Here is a 24039-nt window from a genome sequence, read left to right as displayed (position 1 = left end):
TTTGGAGCCATAAAAAAAAAAAGAGTCTGTTGTTTTCTTTATATTTCCATATGAAACTCTGATTTCAGTTGTATCTTTCAGAAATCATTTGGCTGAAAATAGAGAGGAATTGTTGGTCAGAAAGAGAGGGGGGGAAGAGCAGATTATATGAGTAGAGGAAAAGGCTAAACTGGAAAGATACTTTCATTTGTCTTATTTCTTTCCTAAGTCTTGCCTATGTGATACGAAAGAAGGATAATGACATAAAAATGATGATAATAGGAAATACAAACACAGCTTCCCATTGCAGTTACAACCCATCTCCCAGTGTCTTTATAGAGTTGGGAGGCTGCATCTCAGAGCTGCTAGCATTGTTTCATCTGTCCAGGGTACCTGGGCATGCTCTTTTTTATTAACAAATGTTTCAGGGCTCTGTCACCAGGTGTGTTCCCAAGAGGATATTCATGTAATTAGCAGAAGAGCTGTTTTTAATTTACTGAGTCCTTTTTTCTCTCTCATTTCCTTTTTCCCAGGGCAGTACTGAAGCAGAGAGGTACAAGGGGCACAATATCAGCAACTCTCCCGTGGTCCAGAAAGTAATTTTTATTCCAGTTGAGACCTGCCAGTACATGTCCTGTCTGTGTCATTACAGCCTCAGCAGAGCAGCAGAGAGGCATAATGAGGGCAAAGATCATTTCTGCTTCCAATTTGTGCAGCAGCACAGCGTATGTGCTTGTCATGAGTAGCTGAAATCCACATTGTTTCAGGACTGTTTTGAAATCTGCACTGAACTGAGGCCTTGCTAAGGGAAAGGAGAAGTTTTTTTGAGTATAAATAAGGCTGTAGCTGAGGTGCTGACACACACAAGTGAGGTGCTGTATCACAGCTCGCTGCAGCCTTTTGCTGGTACCTCGGCAATTTGCCAAAAGCTGTGAGTGCTAAGCTGGAGCAGTGCTGTGTCCTTGGAGCACTGAGTGCTCGTGGAGTGCACTCTGCTGATGAAGACTGACCTCCTCACCCTCACACACAGCCCCAGCAGCTCTGCTCCTGTGCACTGGCTCAGCCTTGTTTGCAAACCTTTGTGCACACCTGTTTCAGCTGAAGACTTGTTTTAATGGCCTCAGTTGCTCTACTCATCCTGTTCTTTTGATGGATGACCCAAACTGCTGTTTTAATTAGCAGGAGAGCCACTGAGGGCACATCCACGGGAGCAGGTAATTATGACCAGTAGGTAGCTGTGGAGGAAGGTTTAGTCCCCTCGTGTCTGGGTTATATAAATTGTTGTGATGCAGATCCTGGCAACGCATCTGTTACAGAATCTTGAGCAGCTGGCGTAGTGTATTGAAAGTCCCAGCAGGACAGAAAAAGCAGTTGGATGTGTTTATTTTATGAAATGCTCGTGTCAGTAGCAGCAGAAGCATACAAGTAACATTGTTTTCTACCCCGTGCAGGATCTCAGACAGCCCTTCCCTGACGTGTTGACAGTTGAACATCCGGAGAAGGGAGCAAAGGAGCAAAGACTGTGCCTGTAACAAGGTCAGCAGTTTCGCTGCTCACATGTTTTGCCTCGCAGGGCTGGGTTATGCTAGTGCTTGTGAAGTGTCTTAACTGAGATGTTAAACATTCCTAAAGTGTTGTTTTATTCTCTGATGTCTCGTGCCTGGAAGCTGGAGACCAATTGTAAACAGAAAATGTCAAACCACTGAGGTGAGGGTATTCTCTTGTTTGTTGGGTTTAACAAAGGCAATGGATGTTTGGTGCTGCTATTACAAAGGATGGATTTAAATAATCTCTAAAGCTCTTTGTCACTCTCGAGTTCATCAATTACTGTTTTATTAGCACTGGCTTTCCCACTGTTGGTGCTCAGTCCAAATGAGAGCTCTCCTTTCTAAAGCTTGTTTAGATCTTTTTTCTGCATTAGATTCTGGAGGGAAAAATGACCAAGGTGAAACTGTACATTTTTGTAACTCATTAAAAAGTCTGTCTCCAGTAATTAAATAATGAGGGTAAGTATAATCTAAGGTATTAAATAGTTAGATTAAGTTAATAACACCTTTTTCTTCCTAAGCTTTTGCACTCTGTGCATCACTGATTTATTTCTAATGCTCTCAGTCTCAGATTGTGCACCGGGGCGTGAAGAGATGGACTGACTCGCTGGAGCTCCAGCAGAGCGGCTCCAAGCTGTCCCTTCATTTCAGCCAGGTGACCCTGCGGAGAGGAGGGTGAGGATGAGCCAGCCTGGCCACCGGCATTTCTCCGAAAGAGCCCCGGCAGCTGGGATGGGGTGGCCATCGGCCTGTATGAGCCCTGCCCTGGCGTGTCCTGGGGGCTGTGCCAGGGAAAGGCCGGAGTGGGAGTCAGCCCTTGCACCAAGAAGTTACGGAGATGTTGGAGTTCCAGAGAAGGGAGCAGCAGGGGTGTGATGGGCAGCTGAGGGGGCTCAGCCTGTCAGGGGCACCTTATTGCTCTCTACAGCTCCCTCACAGGAGGGGCAGCCGCGTGGGGATCAGGCTTTTGTCCCAGCAAACCAGCGACAGGACGAGAGGGCGCAGTATTAAGCTGGACCAGTAGAGTTTGGGTTGCGCATTAGGAGGAATTTCTTCACAGGGTGATTCGACATTGGAATGGGCTGCCCAAGGCGATGGTGGAGTCGCTGTCTCTGGAGGTGTTTAAGGAAAGACTGGACGTAGCACCCAGTGCCATAGCCGTGTTCGGCCGTGGTTGGAATCGATAATCTCAGAAGTTTTTCCCAACCTGACTGACCCTTGAGTGAGTTACAAACACGCTCAGCGTGCGGGGCCGTCACCAGCGCCCGCCCCCCGGCGCGCCCCTCAGCGCCTTCCCGCCTCTCTGCGGAGGCGGGGCCGTGCGCAGCGCCGTGCGCAGCGCCACGTGACTGGCGGGAAGCCGTGAGGGGCGGGGCGAGCCCGTTCCGGCCCCGCCCCCACGCGGAGTGGGCGGTGTCTGCGGTGGCGCAGGCGCAGTGCGCGCTCCGCCCGGCCCGGCTGCGGGAACCCGGAAGCGCCGGGCGGTGCGGCCGCCATGGGGCTCTTCGGGAAGACCCCCGAGAAGCCGCCCAAGGAGCTGGTGAGGGGCCGGAGCCGCCGAGCGGGCCCGGGGGGCGGCGGAGCCGGGAGTTTGAGGGGGGAGTGGTGGCAGGGCCGTGTGGCGTTGCTATGGCGTCGGGCGGGGACTGCGGAGGGGCCGGGCTCGGCCTGGCCATGGCGGTGGGTACACCCGGGCCGGGACCGGGCCGGTGAGACCTCAAGGAACCTCCCGGTATCTGAAGGGGCCTGCAGGGAGCCGGAGAGGGGCTCTTTGTGAGGAAGTGGAGTGGCGGGGCAAGGGGAAATGGGTACAAGTTTATAGAGGGGAAATTTAGGTTAGATACTAAGAAGAAATTCCTCCCTGTGAACGTGGTGGGACACTGGAACAAGTTACCCATGGAAGCTGTGGCTGCCCCATCCCTGGAAATGTTCAAAACCAAGCTGGATAAGGCCTTGAGCAACCTGGTCTAGTGGAAGGTGTCCCTGCCCATGGAAGGGGAGGTTGGAGCTATGGTCTGTAAGGCTCCTTCCAACCCCCTCACATTCTCTGGTTCTATGATTCTAGCTGCTCTTGCAGACACAGCTTTAAAGTTAGGAAACAGTAGCTGAAGTGTTGGGACTTGCAGGGGGAAGATGAGTCTGTAGCCAAACTGTGTTTCCACACACAGCTTTCTGCTGTCACAGTGCAATGAAATAATCAAGACACTGGTGGATTTCACTGTTGCCTTTCATAAGTAGCTATGAATGTGTTAAAAAATCTGTTTGGTAAGAGGAAGATCAAATACATTAGAAGTCCTGGAAAAGCATCAGGGAGAAGAATGACAGGAACACAAGTTGGAGGCTTAGACAAGCTGCAGTGTCACAGATGTACCCTGATGCTTTGTAGCAGCTGAGTCCCAGGGGAGCAGGTTATGGTTGTTGCTTGTGGGGTGAGAGAATCAGATGAGGAATGTACCTTTGGGAGTGTCCTTTCCCTTCCTCCTCTGCCTGTGTCAGAGCACTGTGTGGGCTGGGTCAGTCTGCTGAGTTCCTGAGTGTGGTACGAGTGAGCACAGGGAGAGCTGGGGCTGGGGGCTGCTGCTCTCAGGGGTGGGTGGCACATCAGACAGCTGTGGCACCCACACATATGGTCATGCTGCTCTCAGGAGTTCTCATCTTCTACCTGAGGGCTGCTCTTTTGCATTCCCTAACTGGTGAGCTTGCCATGTTTTCCAGTAGCACAGAGTCTGTGGGGCATCTTGGAGCTCTTGGAGGATGGTGCCAGCCACCTTGAACCTTCTTTTTGGTGCACAGCAACAGGACAAGGAACAGTGGCCATAAACTAAACCACAATAACTTCCACCTTTACATGAGGAAAAGCTTTTCTATGCTGAGAGTGGAACAGCTGCCCAGGGAGGTTGTGGAGTCTCCCTCTCTGGAGCCATTCCAAACACACCTGGACACGTTCCTGTGTCACCTGCTCTGGGTGACCCTGCCTTGACAGGGGGTTTGGACTGGCTGATCTCCAGAGCCAGTGATTCTGTGGTTCTTTGCAGAAAACCCTGCAAAGGCAGTGTGGGACAGGTGGAGGGAGAGGTGACATGAGTCCTCTTGCTGTCATGAGCCCTTCCTGGGGGTGCAGGCTGGGTGGTGACTTCAGAGCCCTAACACTGAGATATTGAGACACCCATTATTAGTTAAAAATTCCTTTCCTCCTGCCCCTAACTGCAGCTTTAGAAGGAAAAAGCAGTAGCTGTTTCTGCATCCTAGCTGATGGGGAAGCAGCACAGCTTAGCTGGTGTCTGCCAGCAGCTGTGCCCAAGATGCAGTCCCTGAGCAGGGCTAGAGGGAGCCATCCAAGCACTGCAGGAGGTGGATGAGGGTGGGGAGGGGTTGAGATTTTTCTGATGGCAATGATTTGCTCTCAGTTCTCTTGTCTGCCCTCTCTGTGGATGTGAGATAATTTATTTATGATCAATACAAGGCAAATATCTTCAGCCTTTGTGAAGAGCTGGTGATACATATCAGCCTGTCTAAAGCTGGGGATTTATTGTATTTTTAATGCCATGTCTGGATTGTTTGAACTTAAAAAGTGGGGTTTCCTCCAGTGTAGTGTGAGTTGGCTCTTTTCAGCTTGAGTGCTTTGCTGGCTGACTCTGGCATGATGCAGTGCTGTGAGAGTGATGTTTTTGTTTAGATCAGGAGTGGAGCAGAATTGCTTCATCAGCATGGAGTTGTGCTCAGGGTAATTATCTCTGCTCAGCTGGACCACAGACTCCTGTTCCCAGCATTGCTGCCTTGTGCCATGGTCTGTATCCATGTCCCTGTGTCCTGTGTGAGATGAGAGGTGTGGCTTCTTTGCAGCTCAACAAATTGCTGTCTCATGTAGCTGGGAGCATGGACTAGCCTGGATAGGAGTCAGTGGGATTTCCTCCTCCTCTTACACAAAACAGGAGGGGAGTTGGGAGCAGCAGGGAAGGCATAAGCACCTGTACCTTTAGAACAGTCATGTCAACCCCCTGGCAGTGCTAGGGATGAGCTGTGGAAGAGTTTTCTGCTGTCAGAATGAGCAGGTTTTGATGACAACACACAACCAGTCTTGATTAAATGGTGTCTTTGTGCTGTGCTGTTCACCCCAGAGACAGAAGCTGCAAATCCTGCTGTGGTTCATTTGACAGTTGCTGACTGTGCTTGTACATGAAGGCTTGTTGTGTGTTGGTTTGTTCTAGAAAACAAGTTGTTGAGCAAATCTCTGGCAGGTGTTACATTTGAGACAGGACAGTTGGCCAGCCAGAGCTCTGTCATGTTTCTCTCAGTCTCTTCCCCCTGCTTTTTTCCATCCATGTAGCCCGTGCTCTAAAATGGACCTTCTTGGCTTTCTGTCAGGGTGAGGAATGACTCTCCAGGTTATCTCCTCTGCTCTGAAGAACAAGAGAGGAGGCTGCAGTCAGTTCTGGGTTTGGGGTTTTTTTGCCTGTAAACCCAGGGTTTAACTAAAGATACAGGAGCTTTCTGAAACCTGTTGGAAACTTCTGCACCTCTGCAGGGCTTTGGGTTGTATGTGGGGGTTTTAAAGCTGATTTTGTGCTTGGGCACCTCAAATGGTGGCTTTTGTCTGCAGTCAAAACATAGTCATGTTCACCATGACCAAGAGAAAATCTTTTGAGACTGGTGAAAGTCTAAATCTGTTGTTCTGCTGGGCTTGTGCACCAAAGAGAACTTGCTTTACAAGTTTTCATTGCACAAGTTCTCTTCACTCTGCTTCCCTAGAGGGATGGTCAGGGCAAGTGGAGCTCCCCACCTCCTGGGTGAGCCAGAGGACCTGGAACAGAGAGATCTTGGCAAGTGCCAGGAGGGAGCTGCTAAAGGAGTGGCTGTGTTTGAACACCACCAAAGGCAGAGGAAGGGAAGCTGGAGGGCAGAGAGACCTGAGCAAGTGGGAGGAACTCAGCAGGAACCTCAAAATGTTGAGCAATGCAAGACTGGGCCAACCATCCCTACACACAGGGATGTGCAGCCTGGGGCTGGCTGGGCCCCAGCTCTGCAGGAAAGGATCTGGTTTCCCATGGATAATAAATGAGCTCCAGTGCACCTCTGCAGCAATGAAGGCAAACAGGGCTGTGTTGGGAAGATGTGGTCACAGTGCTGAGTGCTCAGTCACTGTGCTACTCAGCAGTAAAATGGCCACACCTACAGAAGTGTCCCAGTGTGGGCACCCAGCTCAGGAAGGATCTCAGCAAGCTGGGGAAGTGTGGCAGAGGCTGCAGAAGTGTCCCAGTGTGGGCACCCAGCTCAGGAAGGATCTCAGCAAGCTGGGGAAGTGTGGCAGAGGCTGGAGAAGTGTCCCAGTGTGGGCACCCAGCTCAGAAAGGGTCTCAGCAAGCTGGGGAAGTGTGGCAGAGGCTGCAGAAGTGTCCCAGTGTGGGCACCCAGCTCAGGAGGGATCTCAGCAAGCTGGGGAAGTGTGGCAGAGGCTGCAGAAGTGTCCCAGTGTGGGCACCCAGCTCAGGAGGGATCTCAGCAAGCTGGGGAAGTGTGGCAGAGGCTGGAGAAGTGTCCCAGTGTGGGCACCCAGCTCAGGAGGGATCTCAGCAAGCTGGGGAAGTGTGGCAGAGGCTGCAGAAGTGTCCCAGTGTGGGCACCCAGCTCAGGAGGGATCTCAGCAAGCTGGGGAAGTGTGGCAGAGGCCATCAGGATGGAGGAGGGCTGCAGCTTGTGATGCAGGAGGAGTGGCTGTGGGAGCTGGGCTCATTTTGGAGAAGAGAAGGTGAAGGAGCAGGTGTCTGAAGCCTCTCACTGCCTCTGCTGGGGTTGTAGTCAAGGCACAGACAGGTACTTTTGAGGTGTGTCCAGTGACAGGAGGGCGGCTACAGCCACAGAGGAGAGTTTTGAATTGAACATGAAAGGCCAGGTTGGATGGAGCTCTAAGCAATCTGGTTTAGTGGAAGGTGGCCCTGCCAACAGCAGGGCACTGAAAATAGATGGTCTTTAAGGTCCCTTCCAACCCAAACCATTCCAGGGTTCTACGAGGAAAAGTCTTCACCACACAGGAGTAATTTAAGTGCATTTGCTCAGAGTGGCTGTGAAGTCTCTGCCCTCAAACAGTATCAAAACTCAATGGATTAGACCCTGAACAACCTGAACTCTTTACTTGATCCTGCTTTGAGTAGGGGTTGGCTTGGAGACCTCCTGGAGATCCTCCTGACTGAAATGGGCAGTAGCACTCTTGGGGCTGTCATCTGTGCCAAAGTCTGTCCCTTCTGCTGAAACCCCCTGTGACAAGTTCCCTGTGTACAGTGACAGGGCTGTGATCTGGGAAGTTGGCCAGGCAGTGAGCATCTGACTCACAACTCACATCCTGGAGTCATTGAAGAGTTTTGGTTGGAAAGGATCTATAAAGGTCCTCCTTAACTCCTTGTCTGAACATTAAGAGCAGTGAAGTAATTGATGGTATCTCTGCAATGTTTGGGGGTTGTATTATTTGAATAATGAAATATTTTAACATCACTCATAACTTGCAGCTCATGCATTTTGAAGTGCTGCTTTTGATACTGAATGTTTAAGTTACATGAAAGTATAAAAGCATAGTTTTGAAGTTGGAATTTCAAGTAACTCTCACTTTCTCTTTTTAAGGTCAATGAATGGTCCTTGAAGATAAGGAAAGAAATGAGAGTGATTGATAGACAGATCAGAGGTTTGTACTTGTGTCTCATTTTTTGTTTTTACTCTCCTTGTGTGTCTTCAAGGTTTTTTTTACTTTAATTGAGGCAGGCTGTGAAATTTAATAACTTGGGGTAGTCTATCACATCTGGAGTAAAGGAAGATAAATGTGATCCTGGAGCCAGACTTATTAGTCTGTGTTACAAAATGACGTTGCTGTGAAGTTATCCTAGTAAAATTTTCAAAAGAACATGAATATTTCATGCTCCCAGTAAGACATAATGCTCTTAAATCCCTTTGGATAACATGTGTTAGACTTATTATCCAGAATTTCACCCACATTGATTTAATGAGTAGTATCAGTGTGATATATAATTCCACATGTAGACAGTTGCACTGGCATGTACTGGTGTGAAAGTGCACATGCCAAGCAAAAGTAGCTTGGAAAAATTACAAACAGAAGAGAGGAAGGAAAAAAAAAAGCATTTTCTGTGTGTGGGTGTTTTGGTATTAAATAATGAGCATTACACTGCTGAATGTGTCTTGAAAAGTAGAGGAGTTGCTTAATATTGCACTGCTGTTAGTTCAGAATTTGTTCTACCTGCCTTCCCTGAACCTCAAAATAGGTTTGGGCCTAGGTTTTGTTTTCCCCTTCTCTGTCTTCTACCCTGTCCCTGGGATTTGTCCATGGGAGGTACTGGTGAAGGATATTTTGTGTCAGCTTCTGTTACTAGCACATGCCTGTTTGGAGTGACACCCTGAGGAGCACATCCTGCATTCTCCATCCTCCCCCAGCCCTGGGGTGTCTCTGGAGTGACCTGGCAAGGTTTGTGTCTTCTCCCTCTTGTGGATTTGGTTGGAGAAGGTTGCTTGTGCAGTACAAAGTGTGTCTTTGTCCTTGTCTCCAATATGAGGAGCAGAGTTTGTGTCTTTCCCAGGAAAACTGATGTACAGGGATGTGAATTCTTTACTTTCTCCAGGGCACTTTGTGTGGCTGTATCAGGCACAGAGGAGCTGCAAGTCTGATCTTACAAGCAAAATATGTTTTAGAGGCTGCATCTTCCACAGAAGCAAAGTACCCACGTGTTCACTACTGATGTTTCTGGAAATTTGGGGTTTCTCTTAACTTTTTACATGCCATAATGCTTTTAATGGCCTACACAGATACTAGGTTACATGGTAGTGTGATATTTTGATGTAAATGCAAAATCTAATTATTTTAGCAGCTCTAAACCTGTCTGTGTTTCAGAGTCCTACATTCAAAGAAATACAGTTCAGCACTAACCACCAACCATCTGCTACACTGATAATTGCCCTGAAAATAAAGTACAGAATATCTTTGTGCCAGGATTTCACATTTCACCAAGGGTCACCTATGGAAGTACATGGTTCTGCTGGACACTTCCCAGGCTAGCAGGCTGCTCCTGAAGGATGGCAGCCAAGTGCTACTGAAGGTTTCCTCAGAAGTTACTCACTGTAGTTGGATTCTGCCATGCTCTCTTGTTTCACCTGAGCCTTACACAGGAGATCACTGCAATCTTTAAGGAAGGATGCTAAGCTGAAGCCTCTCTTAGTTTCCTTGGGGAAGGCTGTGGATGTGTTTGAACAAGGCAACACTAGATCCACCTGGGATGAACTGAGTGGGCTTGGATCACTTGAGCACTTGGCTTGCCCATTCAGCAGAGATACTAAAATAGCAACACACTCTTTGAAACCATCTGTTGTTGGACTCTTGCTCCTGTAGTGATTTCTGTTTGGGGTAGGTTGTTTTTCAGGGCTTGGAAGGTTTGGAGAAATGAAAGGTATCCTTGTTACTTCAGAATTGAACTTTTTGAGTTGAAAGAGTTGGAGTAATACAGTAACTTTGTGTTTTGCTGAGCTTGTGAGTGCCTCTCACAGGTGCTTTGGGCTGCTTTGTGCCTCTTGTGCTTGATAGTGCTGCAGAGGCACTGGGGAAGTGACTTTGGCTCCCTTGAGGAGTGTAGCTGGCACTGACCCTCAAAGATGGAGTTGGCTGTTTTTGCATACTTGTGCCACTGATCTCATACTCAGCACTTCATGCCAGTGAGAGCATTCACTTGGGTGCAGGCTGCCCTACACTAGCCTGGGTGCAGTAACACAATACTTGTGGTTGTTTTCAGCCTGACAGAGTGAATGTTGTAATTCCTCAGTGCAGCTGGGGTTTTCTAGTGCTTTCTGTTTCCTCCTGGAGCACTTCAGCTCTTTCTTACCTGCTCTGATATGCTGGGACTTGGCTCAGTCCCATGTCTGACATACAAATGTCTTCAAGTTTGTGGTGTTTCTGAAAATAATAGTGGGGAAAGCAGCAAAGGTGTGTTTTTCTGATTGTAATCCTACAGCTTTCTGCCAGTCCTCTAAGGTAAGCACCTCAGTGAATGATACTGAGAGAATTACTGGTCTTGAGTACAGGGTTCATTAACTCCCACCTGAGAAGCTGTGTTGAAGTCTCCAAGTTAGCCTGTGCCAGGTGTGTGTTGGTGCCTTTGTTTTTATAAAAGGGCAGCTTCTGATTCTTCCAGTGTATAACTTTGTCTGGCATAAATCAAGAAGACTCAAAGCTAAATCTGAACAGAGGCTTTCTTTGAAAAAATTATTCTTGTGGTCATTTCAATCAACTCTTTGCAGGAAGGTGAGGAACCCTTACTATCTGAATTCTTTATTTACTTTAGGATAATTTTTCTTGTGGACTCTGAGATCCACATTTCATCAGTGACTAAGTTATTGCTGAGTCTGGAGAAGAAAGGAGGTTGATATTGTCCCTGCTTACTCTTGCATTTTTTACTCTGGGCTTTTTGGAGTACCTGGCTCCTGCTGTTCACAGCCAGTGTTACCTGGCAGGGCAGAACTGTCAACAGTCACATCAGATTTGCTGGAGAAACCAGTGGTATTTAAGAAGGCCTTTTTAGTGTTTAATAGTCAAACCAACTCTGTTCCCATGCTTAGTTCAGCATTCCCACTTAAGTACACTCTTTAAAAAGCTGTTGAACAAAGCTGGATGCCAGGAGAGTTTGAACAGGATGTTTCAAGTTAGATGTATATTTTGTGTATATATATTTGCATCAGGCCAGTTTAATAGTCAGGAAGTTTTTTTGAAGTTGTGAGTCAAGTCTTCCTCTCAGAGTGCTGTATTCTTACAGGACCTTTTTTTTGCTTTGTAAGCTCTTAGTCAGCTCAGCATCATGGACTAATATTCTCAGACAGTCCTGAAGAGTACTCTTGACTGCAAAGGAAATTACAGAGCTGGATGTTCACTAACGAGAATTTTCCTATTAAGATTTAGCTGAATTAATCAGCTGACATGTAAATCAGCCTAGAAGAAGGTCTTTGGGTAACAGAGGGAATCTGAAATCAAGCAGAAACAATTCTTAGCATTGGAAACACACCTCAACAAATGACTGATTTCTCTTGTATATCCTTAGGAGTTGGTCACTGTTTGCTGTGTTTTTCTGTGCTCCAGATATCCAGAGGGAAGAGGAGAAGGTGAAGAGGTCAATAAAGGATGCTGCCAAAAAGAATCAGAGAGATGTGTGTGTGATCTTGGCCAAGGAGCTGGTCCGCTCTCGGAGGGCTGTGAGCAAACTCTATGCATCCAAAGCTCACATGAACTCAGTTCTCATGGGGATGAAGAACCAGCTTGGTAAGAGCAAATTCTGGGCCCAAGCACAATGACTGCTCTGACACTAGAAGTAAGGTGTGAGGTTTCCTTGTCCAGAACCAAAATCAAATGCGGGCAAAGCTTGAATGTGGGAACAGCTGTGCTCCTGTGAAAAGCAGCTGATTCCAGTGGGCTTCAGGAACCTGGGAAGATCATCCCAGAGCTGTGAGGCTGCTGAAGTTCTACTCCCTAATTCCAGCAGGCACCCACACTGTCAGAGCAGAGCCTTTGCCACCACCCCATAAACACACACAGCTTCCACACACTGTGAACAGCTCCACCCTGCTCTTCCTCTTCAGCTCATGAGGACTGAGGTCCACTAGTAGAACACATGTGTACACAACAGATCAGTTGTTCCAGGAGCTGCTCTCAGATGCTCTGTCCAAGCTGGCCAGATATCTGGTACCTGCCCCAGATCTCCTCTGCCTGAACTGCTGGTACCTGGTCCTGCAGGCCCCTGAGGCTTGTGTGTTCCCTGATCCACTTCAATCCTTCCCCAATCTACCATTGGACATTCCCCTAAGATTCAGGTAGGTTCCTGTAACCCCATTAAAAGATCCATTGTAAGTTTTCCCTGTGTCCAAACATGCTCTTTTCCCCTAAGTCCCTGTAAGGAGTCCTGCATCCCTGTAGGCAATAACCCCCCTCAGTCTGCAGGATGCTCTGAGGCTGCTTCTCCAGTGCCCTGCCTGGATGGGTGTACCACCCTGGGCTCTGAAGTAATCAGGGACCTCCCAGTTTCAGTTTCTTGGGGTTCCTGCCCCTCATTGTTCCCTACATCCTTGCTGGTTCCCTGTTTCCTGTGATGAGCTGCTCAGCAGATGATGTCACACCTCTCCTCAGAGCCTGAGGGTTCCAGTGGTGTGAGAATCACATGCTCTGAAACTGAACTCACAGCAATTTGGAGCACATTCTTAGTGTGCATTTCCAAACAGTTTGAATGCATTCCTAATGCCCCTGTGTCCTAGTGGAGCCTGTGTCACTGATTTTGACAGGACCTGTCACAGGAGTAGAATTCTCTTCATCTTGTAGATGGTTGCTTCCCTAGCAAGAGTCTGGGGGGCATTTACCAACACCTGCACGGGGATGGGGGAGCAGTGCTTGATTTCTTAGTGTGGATGAATCCTTTTGCCCCTTGGCTTAACACCCATGCTCTGTAAACCCTCCTTGGTCCTTTGTGTTCCTCCAGAACCAGCAGATTTCCCTCATTCCTTATCCACATCAGAAATCTGTTGAAATATACTTCCTGCAGAGTTTTCCATAGCTGGAAACAGTCCAGCCTTTAACAAGCAGAGCAGAAAGCTGTAAAGACAGGAGAAGACTTGCTGGAGATCAGCATGCTGCTGAAATGTCAAAGCATTTCCCCCACCCCAGCATCCTCCCAGTAGATTTTAATGTTGGATGAGTGATAAAACAGGAAGTCACACTGTGAAATTTAAGTGTAATTTTATGATGGTTCAAATGTGGCTCCCCATGCAGCTCACTCAGGAAAGGAAGGTAGAACCATCCTTGTACTTTAAAGTGTCCATTAAAGGGAAAAACTCAAAACAGCCTCCTCCTTATTACCACTGCCAGCATCTTCATCTTCCTGGGAATGTTCTGACACACTTGCATAGGAAATATGGAGGAATCTAGAATTCACTCTGGGGTTTGTAGTGACTTGAGAAATGACCACTCAAGGCAAGGTGTCTCTTAGTTTGTTACAAGTGTAGGGCTCTTAAAAGAAATTACTAAAATGAAAAATAATATGTGCTGTACCTTCATTTTGCTTCATTAAGGACTGACCATTTTATATGCAAACAGGTAAGTTCTCCATGTCCAGGAAGCTGCAAAGCTAGATGTCAGAATTCAGACATCTTCAAAATACCCTTAATTACTGCTTTTTGATCTTGGTATATCAATACAAATGAGGAGAGCTTGTAAGTTAGAATAGCCTCTTGAAAGAGTATTGTTAAATTCAGTTTAAACAAGCTTGTTTGTGGCTTGTCTGCTTCAGTATTAATGTTGTAGTTATTCTTTGCTGTGGAACTATTGCAGCAGAACTTCTGCCAGGGTTGGTTTCCAGTACCTGGTGTCAGGCAGGAGATCCCTGGTTCAGCAGTCACTGCAGCTCTGCTGCTGAGGGGCTGGGCAGGAGCAACTCTCTCCCTGTCTTTGGTGAATTGGGTGCAGGTGGTTTGAAATCTCTCTGCAGACCACCTGAGCTCCTCATTGTACAGGACATTTCTAGCTTTGCTATAAATGTGACTTTTCCAATGTGGGATAAGTTGGGCTTTTCCAGGAATTTAGTCAAGAGTGAAGAAGTGCAATGCCTGTTTATTTTTTAAATTGAATTGCCTAAATATAAACAAATTTCTATGTAGGGAGGATATAATTTTTCTGCTTTCAGCAGTTGTTCAAACTGTTCTGTGCCTCTCTCCTTCACAGCTGTCCTCAGAGTAGCAGGTTCATTGCAGAAAAGCACAGAAGTCATGAAAGCTATGCAAAATCTAGTAAAAATCCCAGAAATCCAAGCAACAATGAGGGACTTGTCCAAAGAGATGATGAAGGTAAGGTCTGGCACATAAATCAGACTTGAGTGAACACAATGGGGCTGTCTCTGAGCTGTGCAGTCACTTGGGTGGCCCCTTTGTCACAGGGCTGGAGTGAGCTCAGGACACTGACTCCATGGCCAGTCTGATACTGGTGACACAAAGAGTTTTAAATCTGACAGCAAAAAGCTGTTAGACCAACATTCCTAATAACAATTTTGAGTCAAAATTGGCAACATATAGGGAATTTATTCACCATAGACATGTTCAAAGAAACAACAATTCTCAGGCATTTGTATACACTATAACAGCCAAGATTTTTTAATAGACACTCCTAAAAATCTGCCCAATTTATTGCATCATGGTGGAGGTTACTAGCAGAATTACTAGCAGAACATCTCATCTGTCTTTGTTTAATGGATAACCTGAGTTTTATCCAGCTGACAGTGCTTTATGAAATTTGCTGTCCTGCTTAGACAATTCCTATTGATTAAGTTTTCTGGGGAGTACAAGCCTATGAAGTGGCTCCCTTACTACACCTGCAATGTATTAATCAAGTTTTCTGGGATGTATAGGCCTTTGACTCCTTCACTCTCTCAAGATACTATTCTTGTTCTATGACATCTAATTAATCTCTAGTTATATAATAACCATTGAACAATTATTTATTGAGTTTTGCTCTTCAACTATAGATTCTCTAAGGGGTCTAGGTCCATAGAGCTCCTTTCTGCAGGTGCAGTGAGGTAATTTCTCAGGGTTTTCTACTGACACTTAGCCAATATAGATCTAAACCAACACCAACCAAAATAACACAACTGAACATTCCTCAACTAATTAAGTTTATTACAAAAATTTTAAAGAATCACAAAACTCCTGGCTCATTCAGATACAACTCACTCACTGCTTTAAAGCATCTAGCTCAGTGTCTCCATGTGATGGGAGTGCTCTGATTTGAAAGCATACTGAGTCTCTGTTATGACTATTACATTTTCAACTACCAGAGTGGTTTTGCTTTTTTTCCCTTCTTACCACTCTAGACTGTTTAATTCAAATAAGTTTATTTCTAAATCATTTTATCATTGTGCACCAGCATGGTTTGGCCATATCTAGGTTGCAGGGCCTGCAAAGGAATGTTTTCAAATGCAGATTAAAAAAAACCAAGCTGTGTCAAAGAGCAATTTTACAGTGTGCTGCACAATTCATGCTGCATGACTGAAACTTACACTTGTATTTCACATGCTTGGAGCAGGCTGGGTTCTTGGTTCAGATGTGCAACAATAATAAATAACCATGGAATCATAGAATTATTTGGGTTGGAAAGGATCTTAAAGATCATATAATTCCAGCCCCCCTGCCATGAACAGGGACATCTGCCACTAGACCAGGTTGCTCAGAGCCCCATCTAACCTGGCTGGGAGCACTTCCAGGGATTGGGCATCCACAGCTTCTCTGGGGAACCTGTTCCAGCTCACAGAGAAGAATTTCTTCCTAATATCCGATTTAAATCTCTCCTCTTAGTTTAAATTAACTTGAGGTTTTCCAAGTGAGAACAGGTGCCTTTAATCCTCAGTTCTCTTCCTGCTTTACCTCTGCAGTGGTACAGGTGTATGCTCATGTTACATGCTTGGATAGGCATAACCTCATCTCCCAAGTAGAAATGAGATTTCTTACTCTGCTGTTACCAAGGGCATCACACACTGCCTTGTTTTTATCTGCTAGGCTGGAATTATAGAGGAAATGCTGGAGGACACCTTTGAAGGCCTGGAGGATCAGGAGGAGATGGAAGAGGAAGCTGAGGCAGAAATTGACAAAATCCTTTTTGAAATTACAGCTGGTGAGTTTGTGGGTGCTGCTGAGAGCCAGGTCCCTGCTCTGTTCAATAAGATGCAGCAACTGAAATCTTCATCTATTTCTGTGCTCCCCCGCTGGCATCTCTTCCTTTGGTGATGGACAGAGAGCTGATTTCTCAGGGCTGGGAAGGCCAGTGGGGCTCAGCAGGGCAGAACTAATATCCATCAGCTGCTCTCTGTGCAGTTATGTAATTGAGGCTCTAACAGATCTGTTTGGCTGTGCAGCGAATCCTCCTAACAAGGTGAAACTTACATGATTGGCTAGGTATTGTTATTAATGAAACCAAGAAATAAACTCTGCTGCACTGCCTTGAGTCATAGGCTGTGCTGTGGGTCCTGGTAGTAACATGCTGTGTCTTGTTTGGGGGAAAAAACTCAAAACAAACACAAAAACCCTCTTAAAACCGAAACCACAACTTCTGCCTTCCAGCTCATGAAGTAATGATTTAGTGGTTCAGTTATTTGACTTGGAGAATGCTTAGAATGCTCCTTTCACCTGGATTGCTTGTGGTGTGGTGTGACAAAAACAATCACCAGGGCTGCATTCAGCTGCACCACACTGCAAGTGCAGGGCCCACCCTGCTGGCACCTCGTGCTCAGTGCCTGGCACATTGCCCTGTTCTTTCTCACATCCTCATTTGCTTTTTCCATCCTGTTTTCCTGGCTGGAGCAGCTCCTCTCCTCCCGAGCAGGCAGGGGGAGCTCCTGGGCAAGCAGCAGGGCTTGGGGGGAGCTGGGAGCCTCCTCCTGGAGGGGAAGGAGCACAGAGGCTCAGAGCTGGCAGGTCAGTGCTGCTGGGCAGCCATCACCCCTGGGCTGGCCCTGTCCCAGCTCAGGGCTGTGACCTCCATGGGAAATGACTGGTTGGGTCATTTTAGATGTCTCCAAAAGCCACTAATTATTAAATGAAGAGCTGACACTCACTAATGAGCCTGTTTGTTGTTGCAGGGGCCTTGGGTAAAGCACCCAGTAAAGTCACAGATGCTCTGCCAGAGCCTGAGCCCATGGGAGCAGCAGCTGCTGCCGTGGATGAGGAGGAGGACATCGAGGCCATGCAGTCACGGTTGGCCACCCTGAGGAGCTAGGGCCAGCATGGGATGTGTACAGTTGGTTTGATTTTATTCTGTCCTACCTTCAAAATGCAAAATTCAATGTATTCTCACTTATGTAATATATATATATTTTTTTTCTTCCTGAGGATTTTTTCCTCCAAGACACTACTGTAATATACTTCTTGGGGAGTGCAGTCTCTTCCAGTTTTCTGTTCAGCCCATGTTTCCTGTGGTGACATGGCAAGGGTGGTGTAATGTTATGTATTTTTAGATATAAAGTCCTGAAATATATTCTCATATTCAAGCAGCATTTCTCTCTTAACAGGCACTTTGGTTTAATCTGTTACCAAAAACCTCCAGCACTGTCAGATCTGTGTTTTCCTGAATCAATACAAATTTTATTAAAGCTGCTTCTAACAGTCACTGCCCTGGCAGCAGTTTAGTTTGCATCACTTTGTCTCTTTCACAAACTCTACCCACTTCTTAACACCTCCCTTTTAGTTTTGGAACACCTTTCTTTAGCACATTTAGGGCCTTCACTGCAGTGTTAAAGAGAAGTTTTCAGTCTGTTCCAGTTCTGTATGGTCACAGGAGAGCCTGGCTTAGCCAAGGCCATGGCACAGTGAGGGCAGGGCAGGTGGCAGCAGTGGGAGGGGGCCCTGACTCACCAGGCTGTTGGCAAAGCTTCCCCTGGCCGTGCCAAGGCCTCTCTGCTGCTCCAGTAGCACATTTCAGGGTCACAGGAGAGCTGTGGCTCCTCCCAAGGAAAAGCTTCAGGCAAAATGGATGTCATGGCTCACAAAAGGCTGTTTGGAAACCAAAAATCTCTGACCCAAACCTGTCACTGCCACAGCACCTCCCCAACAAAGGCCAGAGCTCTTCTTTTAAGGAAGCCAAGTCTCTAAATAATTGTACCCTAACAGCAAGGGTAGAAAAACACACAAGGCACAGAGAGCTGGATGGAGTCCAACACCTCCCAGTTTCAGCCATAAAAGCATGGGGAGGGCCAAGCACTGTTCACCTTTGTATCCCCAGTGCTTCAGGGCTCTGCAATTCAAGTGTTCATCTCCACCCTAAATGCAACAAAAACAGGCAAGAGGGACAGCTTGTTTCTTGTGGTCTTAAAAAATCCAGAAAGGACACATCAGAAACAAAAGTGGGTGAGAGTGCAATAAAACAAGACTGAACAACAAGTGAACAGCAGAGTGGTAAGAGCTCCAAATGCAGTTTCAATAGTGAGTGTTTTCAGATCTATGTGCACACACACAGGGTGTGTAAGGTCAGTGTGACTCAGCTCCCTGGGAGGTAGCTGTGCTCCAGCTGGTTCCACGGAAAGCAATTAACCTGTTTAATGTCATCTCCTTCAACTTGATAGTTCGAGGGAGAATGTTCTGGTAAGTGTTGTGTTTAAGCATACTTGACAAGTTCAAGCACAAAATGCCAAATCAAGGGACCTGAAGTGACTGGAACAAGTTATTTACTGTCAAGAGGTGGCAGCAAGTGAAGGTGGAGGAAAGCTCTCAGTGAATACAGTGAAGGGCTGGTGTGTAGGCAAACCTCCTGTAAATCAACTTAACTCTTGTAAGAGGCTCCTGCTTCCTGCACATCACTGAGCCTGTCCCCTCTCCTGAAGGAGCAATCAGAGGAAATTTCTCTGAAGAAGAGCCCTGCCCCTCAACTGAACAGTTACTGCTGATCACAAACAGCAGGTCAAGTAGTACAGGGAGCATTTACAGAGTTCAATTTGTTGCATAAGCTCAGAAAAGTGAACTTGGAGGCCATGTGGCAAACTTCAGTGCTGGGAAGGAACTGAAAGGTTAATTTTGTCTCAGGGTATCTCATCAAATGAGAGATTCACTTTTCCATTCATAACCTCTCTTCCTGTTTTATGATGTTTTCAGTGTTTCTGCAAACAACCCTGAGTTCTGTGTGTACCATTTCAGACTGAAGCTGCAAAGCTCAAGTGACAGACCACAGCACTGGCAGCAGTAGTGTCAGCTAAGTCATGCTTGGGTTAACCAAAAATAACTATAAACAGCTCTGCTGCTAAATTCCATAACCTAAGCCTTCAAATACTTCAATAAACAGTATGAACCATTTATGATACACAGTTTTCTTTTGCATTTCAAAGTACTGCATCAAATTAATTACATTTTAAACAGCCAACTGAAGAAAACAGGCAAGGAACAGTATCTGAAATAGAAGAATTTTTATGTAACCATTCAGTGTTAAAAACAAGAAAATCAAACATCAGTTCAAATTAAAGAGCAGTTTTGAACAGAAGACATTTGATTAAAAGTTTCTTTTAACATTTAGAAATTTAAATACATTTACCTAAAGATGGTTAACTCCCATCTCTATGTTACTATACAATAGCTTAAAGCTAATTTAAATGCTAGTTCTATGTTAATGTGAAATTCCAGAACTGCATTCTTAACTTTTTATGTAAATTGGTTATTAAACTGAGTGATTCCATACTTCCTCCCACCCCAAAATAAATTTTAAAAATTGAAGCTTTACAATGCCTTGAGTAATATTTTTCAAACGAGTAATTTGGAATAGTTCCCAACAGTTCTATAGGAGGTATTTTGTACAGTTTGGAGAGCAACTCCGTATAAAGTTCTATTGCAACTGAGCATTCACAGTATGCCACAGTCCATACATATTACTACATATACATATCAGGTTTGTAAACATTGGAAGAATACACAGAACATAGTACCACAATCCTCTGGTACTGCTGAAAGGAAGATGAGGTAACATTCATATAATCTCAAAGTCCACAGAGGTCCTGACTGAGTAGGTAAAACAGCTGCCAACGCTTCTGTTTCATAGTGTGTGGTTAAGGCGCTCTACGTCACGGTCTGCTAAGGCTGGATTCGTTAGCTCTCAGTATCCCAACTGCATCTTTAACAGCGTGGTAAATGACATTCTTCACCTGCAGGAGCAAAGGAAAAGGTGCTTGGTTTTACAAGCAAGCAGCACAGACAGTTTTCCAGCTTTCCCACTTACTTCCCCTCACCCCTGTGCAAGTCAGTTCAGGCACGCCCATCTGCCCAACCCTCATGCAAATCACAGATTTCAGAAAACATTTGCTGTGTTTTAGTGGGATATTTGTAAAGGGTCCAGAGCACTGAGCATTGGGAAGTTACCTGCAATTTATCTTCATGGTTCGTATGCGTATGTGACAGATATCTAAATTCCTGAGTGAGCCAGAAGCAGTGTTTGACATGCTCTGGGGATACAAAGTCTTCTGCAACTTTAATACAACTGTACAAATTATGAACCTAGAGAGAACAAACAAGCATTAGGCACGTGCTCAAAGGGCTGCCCAAGCAGTCAGGCCATTCCATGTCCCTGGTGCTTGCCTGATGTGGAGCTCCTGCTGGGATGAAAACTACATCTCCTAGAAACTGTACAATAGCCCAGCCTTGAACTCCGTACTCCTGGTGAAGGCGTTTCCTCAGCGATCGGTCCAGGTACCAGCTCTGATCGTGAATGGGATCGTGATCCACAGGGTTTTCTTGGCCTTGCTCTTCTGCAACCTGGCAAAGTCACAAGACAACAGGCATTTTAGCACACCAGTCTGACTGGACAGTCAAGTTGTATCTGTGGTATCCCACACAAACCAGCCCCACTGGGACTTGCACCACGAGTTACACAAGGGAAGTGTGGATCTTTACTCAGACCTTTGTCAAGGTTTCAGCATTGCTCAGCTCCCTGGCTTCAAAGACACCTTGCAAATGTGGATGTGGAAAATGCAAGTAATCCCAATGGACAGTGGCAAGTGAAGCAGCCTGTGTTCACATTGGGAACCACTGCCATACATGGAACCAGTGCTCTGACATTACTCATGCTGGAGAGGGGCTGTGGAGGAAGGTGTGAAGTGACAGGACAGGGGCAATGGCTTTAAACTGAAGGACAGTAGGTTTAGATTAGAAGAAGAAAATAGGAAGAAATTCTTTCCTGTGAGGACAGTGTGGCACTGACACAGGTTGCCCAGAGAAGCTGTGGCTGCCCCATCCTTGGAAGTGTTCCAGGCCAGGTTGGACAGGGCTCTCAACAACCTGGTCCAGAGGAAAGTGTCCCTGCCCACTGCAGGGGGCTGGAATGAGATGTTCTTAAAGCTCCCCTCCAACCCCAACCATTCTGAGATTCTGTGACTCTCTAGCCTGTGACTGGAAGACACTACCAAGTGTGGAATTCAGCAGGTGTCTGCCTTGAGGCCACCAGTCAGTGTGTGCTCACTGACCCAGAGGATGCAAACCAGATTTTCAGGAGAAACAAGACTGGGAAGCACAACAAGTACTTCAGGATAGAAATTTGAGGGTTGTGGGGAGAATTTCTGCAAGAAGCTGCTGTATAAATCCAACTTGCTGCAGCAGCCATCTACACCCAGGACTGTAGCCCAAAAATTCATTTGGGAGGAGATAAACAGCTTGATTCTACTCCACTTAAAGCTGCTGAAAGCCCCACACCTGCCAGCAAGTGTAGTAAAGGGACTGAGGTGTGAGACACAGATGTCAAAACTCCAAGTGCTAGTGCTTATCAAACCCAGTATCATGTTTGATCAACCATAAGATTTATTCTTTGTTAATATTAAATAAGTCTGTTGCAGCCTCTCCCAGCTTCCACCAAGAAACCCATGAGCCTGACCAGGCCAACAGCTGTTTAGATAATCTAACTGATCTTTTTAAATATCAGCATATTGGTTCTTTCCATTTTTAGAGCACCAATGAAGTTTCACCATTAAGACCACAAAGAACTCTGGACCATCTGAGATAAATGTGAACACTGAAACTGAACATGTGGAAGCACATCTTTAAACCCTCAACTCCCATGAAAACGTGACACCAAATACCACCCTTAAATCAGACCTCATCAAGGTAGGGAGGAAAAAAACCAGGTAGCAAGAGAGAGAACAAAGAAGAGTGTTATGTACCATGTACTGATCTGACATTTCTCAAAAACATCTCACATTCTTTGAAAAAGGATCAAATTAAACTGCTTTGCCTTAAAGCTAAACCAGCTGTTTTCTTGTGCACTATGTAACATTACTCATCTATGAGAAGAGTGGGCAGAAGGAATCTCTGCATACAAGGTAACTGCAAGCTTCAACTCTCCACCCTTTTCAGGTCCTACAAGACTCATGGCATAGAAGTTTTGTCTTAGATACAACTCAGGTTGTTTCCACAGTAACCAGGATATGAAGGAGGAGAAAAGCCCCAAAGATAGAGACTTGCAAGCCTCCACAGGCAGAAGATCAGTTTTTAAGATGTACAGCTCACCTTCTTAAGGAACTCCCGGATTTTCTCTGTATCCTTGGCAGCATAAATGTGCCACAGAGCTCCGGGCTTTTCCCGGCTTTCAGTGAAACGCTTAATTGTCAGTTCATCAGAGTCACCATCCTGGATGGTCTTCAGCACTTCTGTGGACAGCAACACCAGCAGTTACACTACAGGATCTTCCCTCTGGCCACAGAAATATCCCCCAGACACCACTAAGACCTTACCTTCTTCTTGATCAGCCTGGCCTTTGGGGATCCCCACATAAACCATGACGTTGGCTGCGTCAGACACATCCAAGTGCAGGTTTGTTGTGCCATATTTTCTGTCCTCTGGTGTTATTAATCCTGGGGGAGGAATTAAAGAGGGGAAAAAAGAATAGCAGATCCATTAGTAAGACAAAGAAATGTTACACCACTATCAGAAGCACTTTTTGAGAAGATTAGAGTGCTTTTACTTCTACCAACAAATGCTTCCAGAACAGCAATTTGCTTTCTATCCAGGACCTTGCTCCACCTTGTGGCTTCCCAAGAGATCTGCTGACAGGCTGATACAGATCAATGTCTCTCTGTCTAGCCTCTATGATATATAAAAGTCATGCTTAAGTCCTGCTAGAAAAGGGTTTCTACAGCAGTTTAGGATAAAGCATTTTGAGAAACAGTCTCTTTTTCACTCTAACCAGCAGCTTATACAGGATTTACTATCCACCATCTCTCTACTGGCCATGATGCTGCTCCATTTTAAATGTCTTTTGAGTGACAGAAGAGGAACCAGACATGGGAAAAAACTGCTCAAGGAGAGATTAAAAGCTAAATTATACAGTACAACAAGGAGAACAACAGAAGCAGCAAAACAACAAATACACATTGCCAGCTACAGGAAAGAGGCTGTGGAGCAAGCTGATTGAAAAACTGGGAATAATTACTATTGCCTTGAAACCACCTGGAAAAAAGATGTGCAATAAAATTAATCATATCATGCTCTGGACATCATTGATACCTACAGATGAGCCAAACTCAGGTTTACTGATCCACGGGATTAATCAAATTGTCTAAAACAGCAAGGATTCACATAATCTGCAATAAGTTTCAATAGGAACACGTGGTCAGTGTGACCTTTAGAGTGAAAGTTTCCTTACCATAGGCATTGTACATCTTGGGGCCCAAATCTGGTCGCACGAAATAGTTGGGAAGTCGAGAGGCAAGGTTGAGTTTGCCACCTCTCCTGGTATATTCTGGCAATGGGATATTTTTCATCAAATCATCAAACCTAAGGTAATGCAGCAAAATTTAACATTAGGTAGTGATAAAACCAAAACCAGACTGAAACTGACTGCAACAAAAGCTCTCTCCAGTTGAGGACGTGTACTCTTTCCCTCAGGGGGTTTGCTGGACACCATGAAAAGGAGCCAAACAAACAAGGCACAGAAATACAGCAAATAAATTTAACTGCTCTGGAGTAATGCTATTTCATTGTGTAA

At 46.0% G+C, this 24039-nt stretch overlaps 2 protein-coding genes across 2 annotated transcripts in view; one reads left to right on the top strand and one right to left on the bottom strand.

The window, feature by feature from the left end:
* Nucleotides 1-2911: 2911 nt before the first annotated feature.
* CHMP3 (charged multivesicular body protein 3) lies at nucleotides 2912-17697 on the top strand. Its single transcript, XM_059845401.1, has 6 exons — nucleotides 2912-3066; nucleotides 8139-8199; nucleotides 11644-11823; nucleotides 14269-14390; nucleotides 16092-16206; nucleotides 17171-17697. The coding sequence occupies exons 1-6, from the start codon at nucleotides 3022-3024 to the stop codon at nucleotides 17305-17307; spliced, it is 660 nt and encodes a 219-aa protein (XP_059701384.1). The 5' UTR covers nucleotides 2912-3021; the 3' UTR covers nucleotides 17308-17697.
* A 1771-nt stretch (nucleotides 17698-19468) lies between these two features.
* The window catches only part of KDM3A (lysine demethylase 3A), a 28767-nt gene continuing 24196 nt past the window's right edge, over nucleotides 19469-24039 (bottom strand). Inside the window, exons 20-25 of the mRNA XM_059845392.1 lie at nucleotides 23698-23828; nucleotides 22787-22906; nucleotides 22563-22702; nucleotides 20643-20819; nucleotides 20427-20561; nucleotides 19469-20212 (exon numbers count right to left, since the gene is read on the bottom strand). Of these exons, the coding sequence (XP_059701375.1) occupies nucleotides 20132-20212; nucleotides 20427-20561; nucleotides 20643-20819; nucleotides 22563-22702; nucleotides 22787-22906; nucleotides 23698-23828 (784 nt within the window). The 3' untranslated portion in view covers nucleotides 19469-20131. The remainder of the gene's footprint in view (nucleotides 20213-20426; nucleotides 20562-20642; nucleotides 20820-22562; nucleotides 22703-22786; nucleotides 22907-23697; nucleotides 23829-24039) is intronic.

The sequence above is a fragment of the Haemorhous mexicanus genome, chromosome 4, assembly GCF_027477595.1.
Source record: "Haemorhous mexicanus isolate bHaeMex1 chromosome 4, bHaeMex1.pri, whole genome shotgun sequence".
Taxonomy (NCBI): Eukaryota; Metazoa; Chordata; class Aves; order Passeriformes; family Fringillidae; genus Haemorhous; species Haemorhous mexicanus.
The sequence above is the reverse complement of the archived record's forward strand: the minus strand, read 5'-3'. Positions and strand labels throughout refer to the sequence as shown.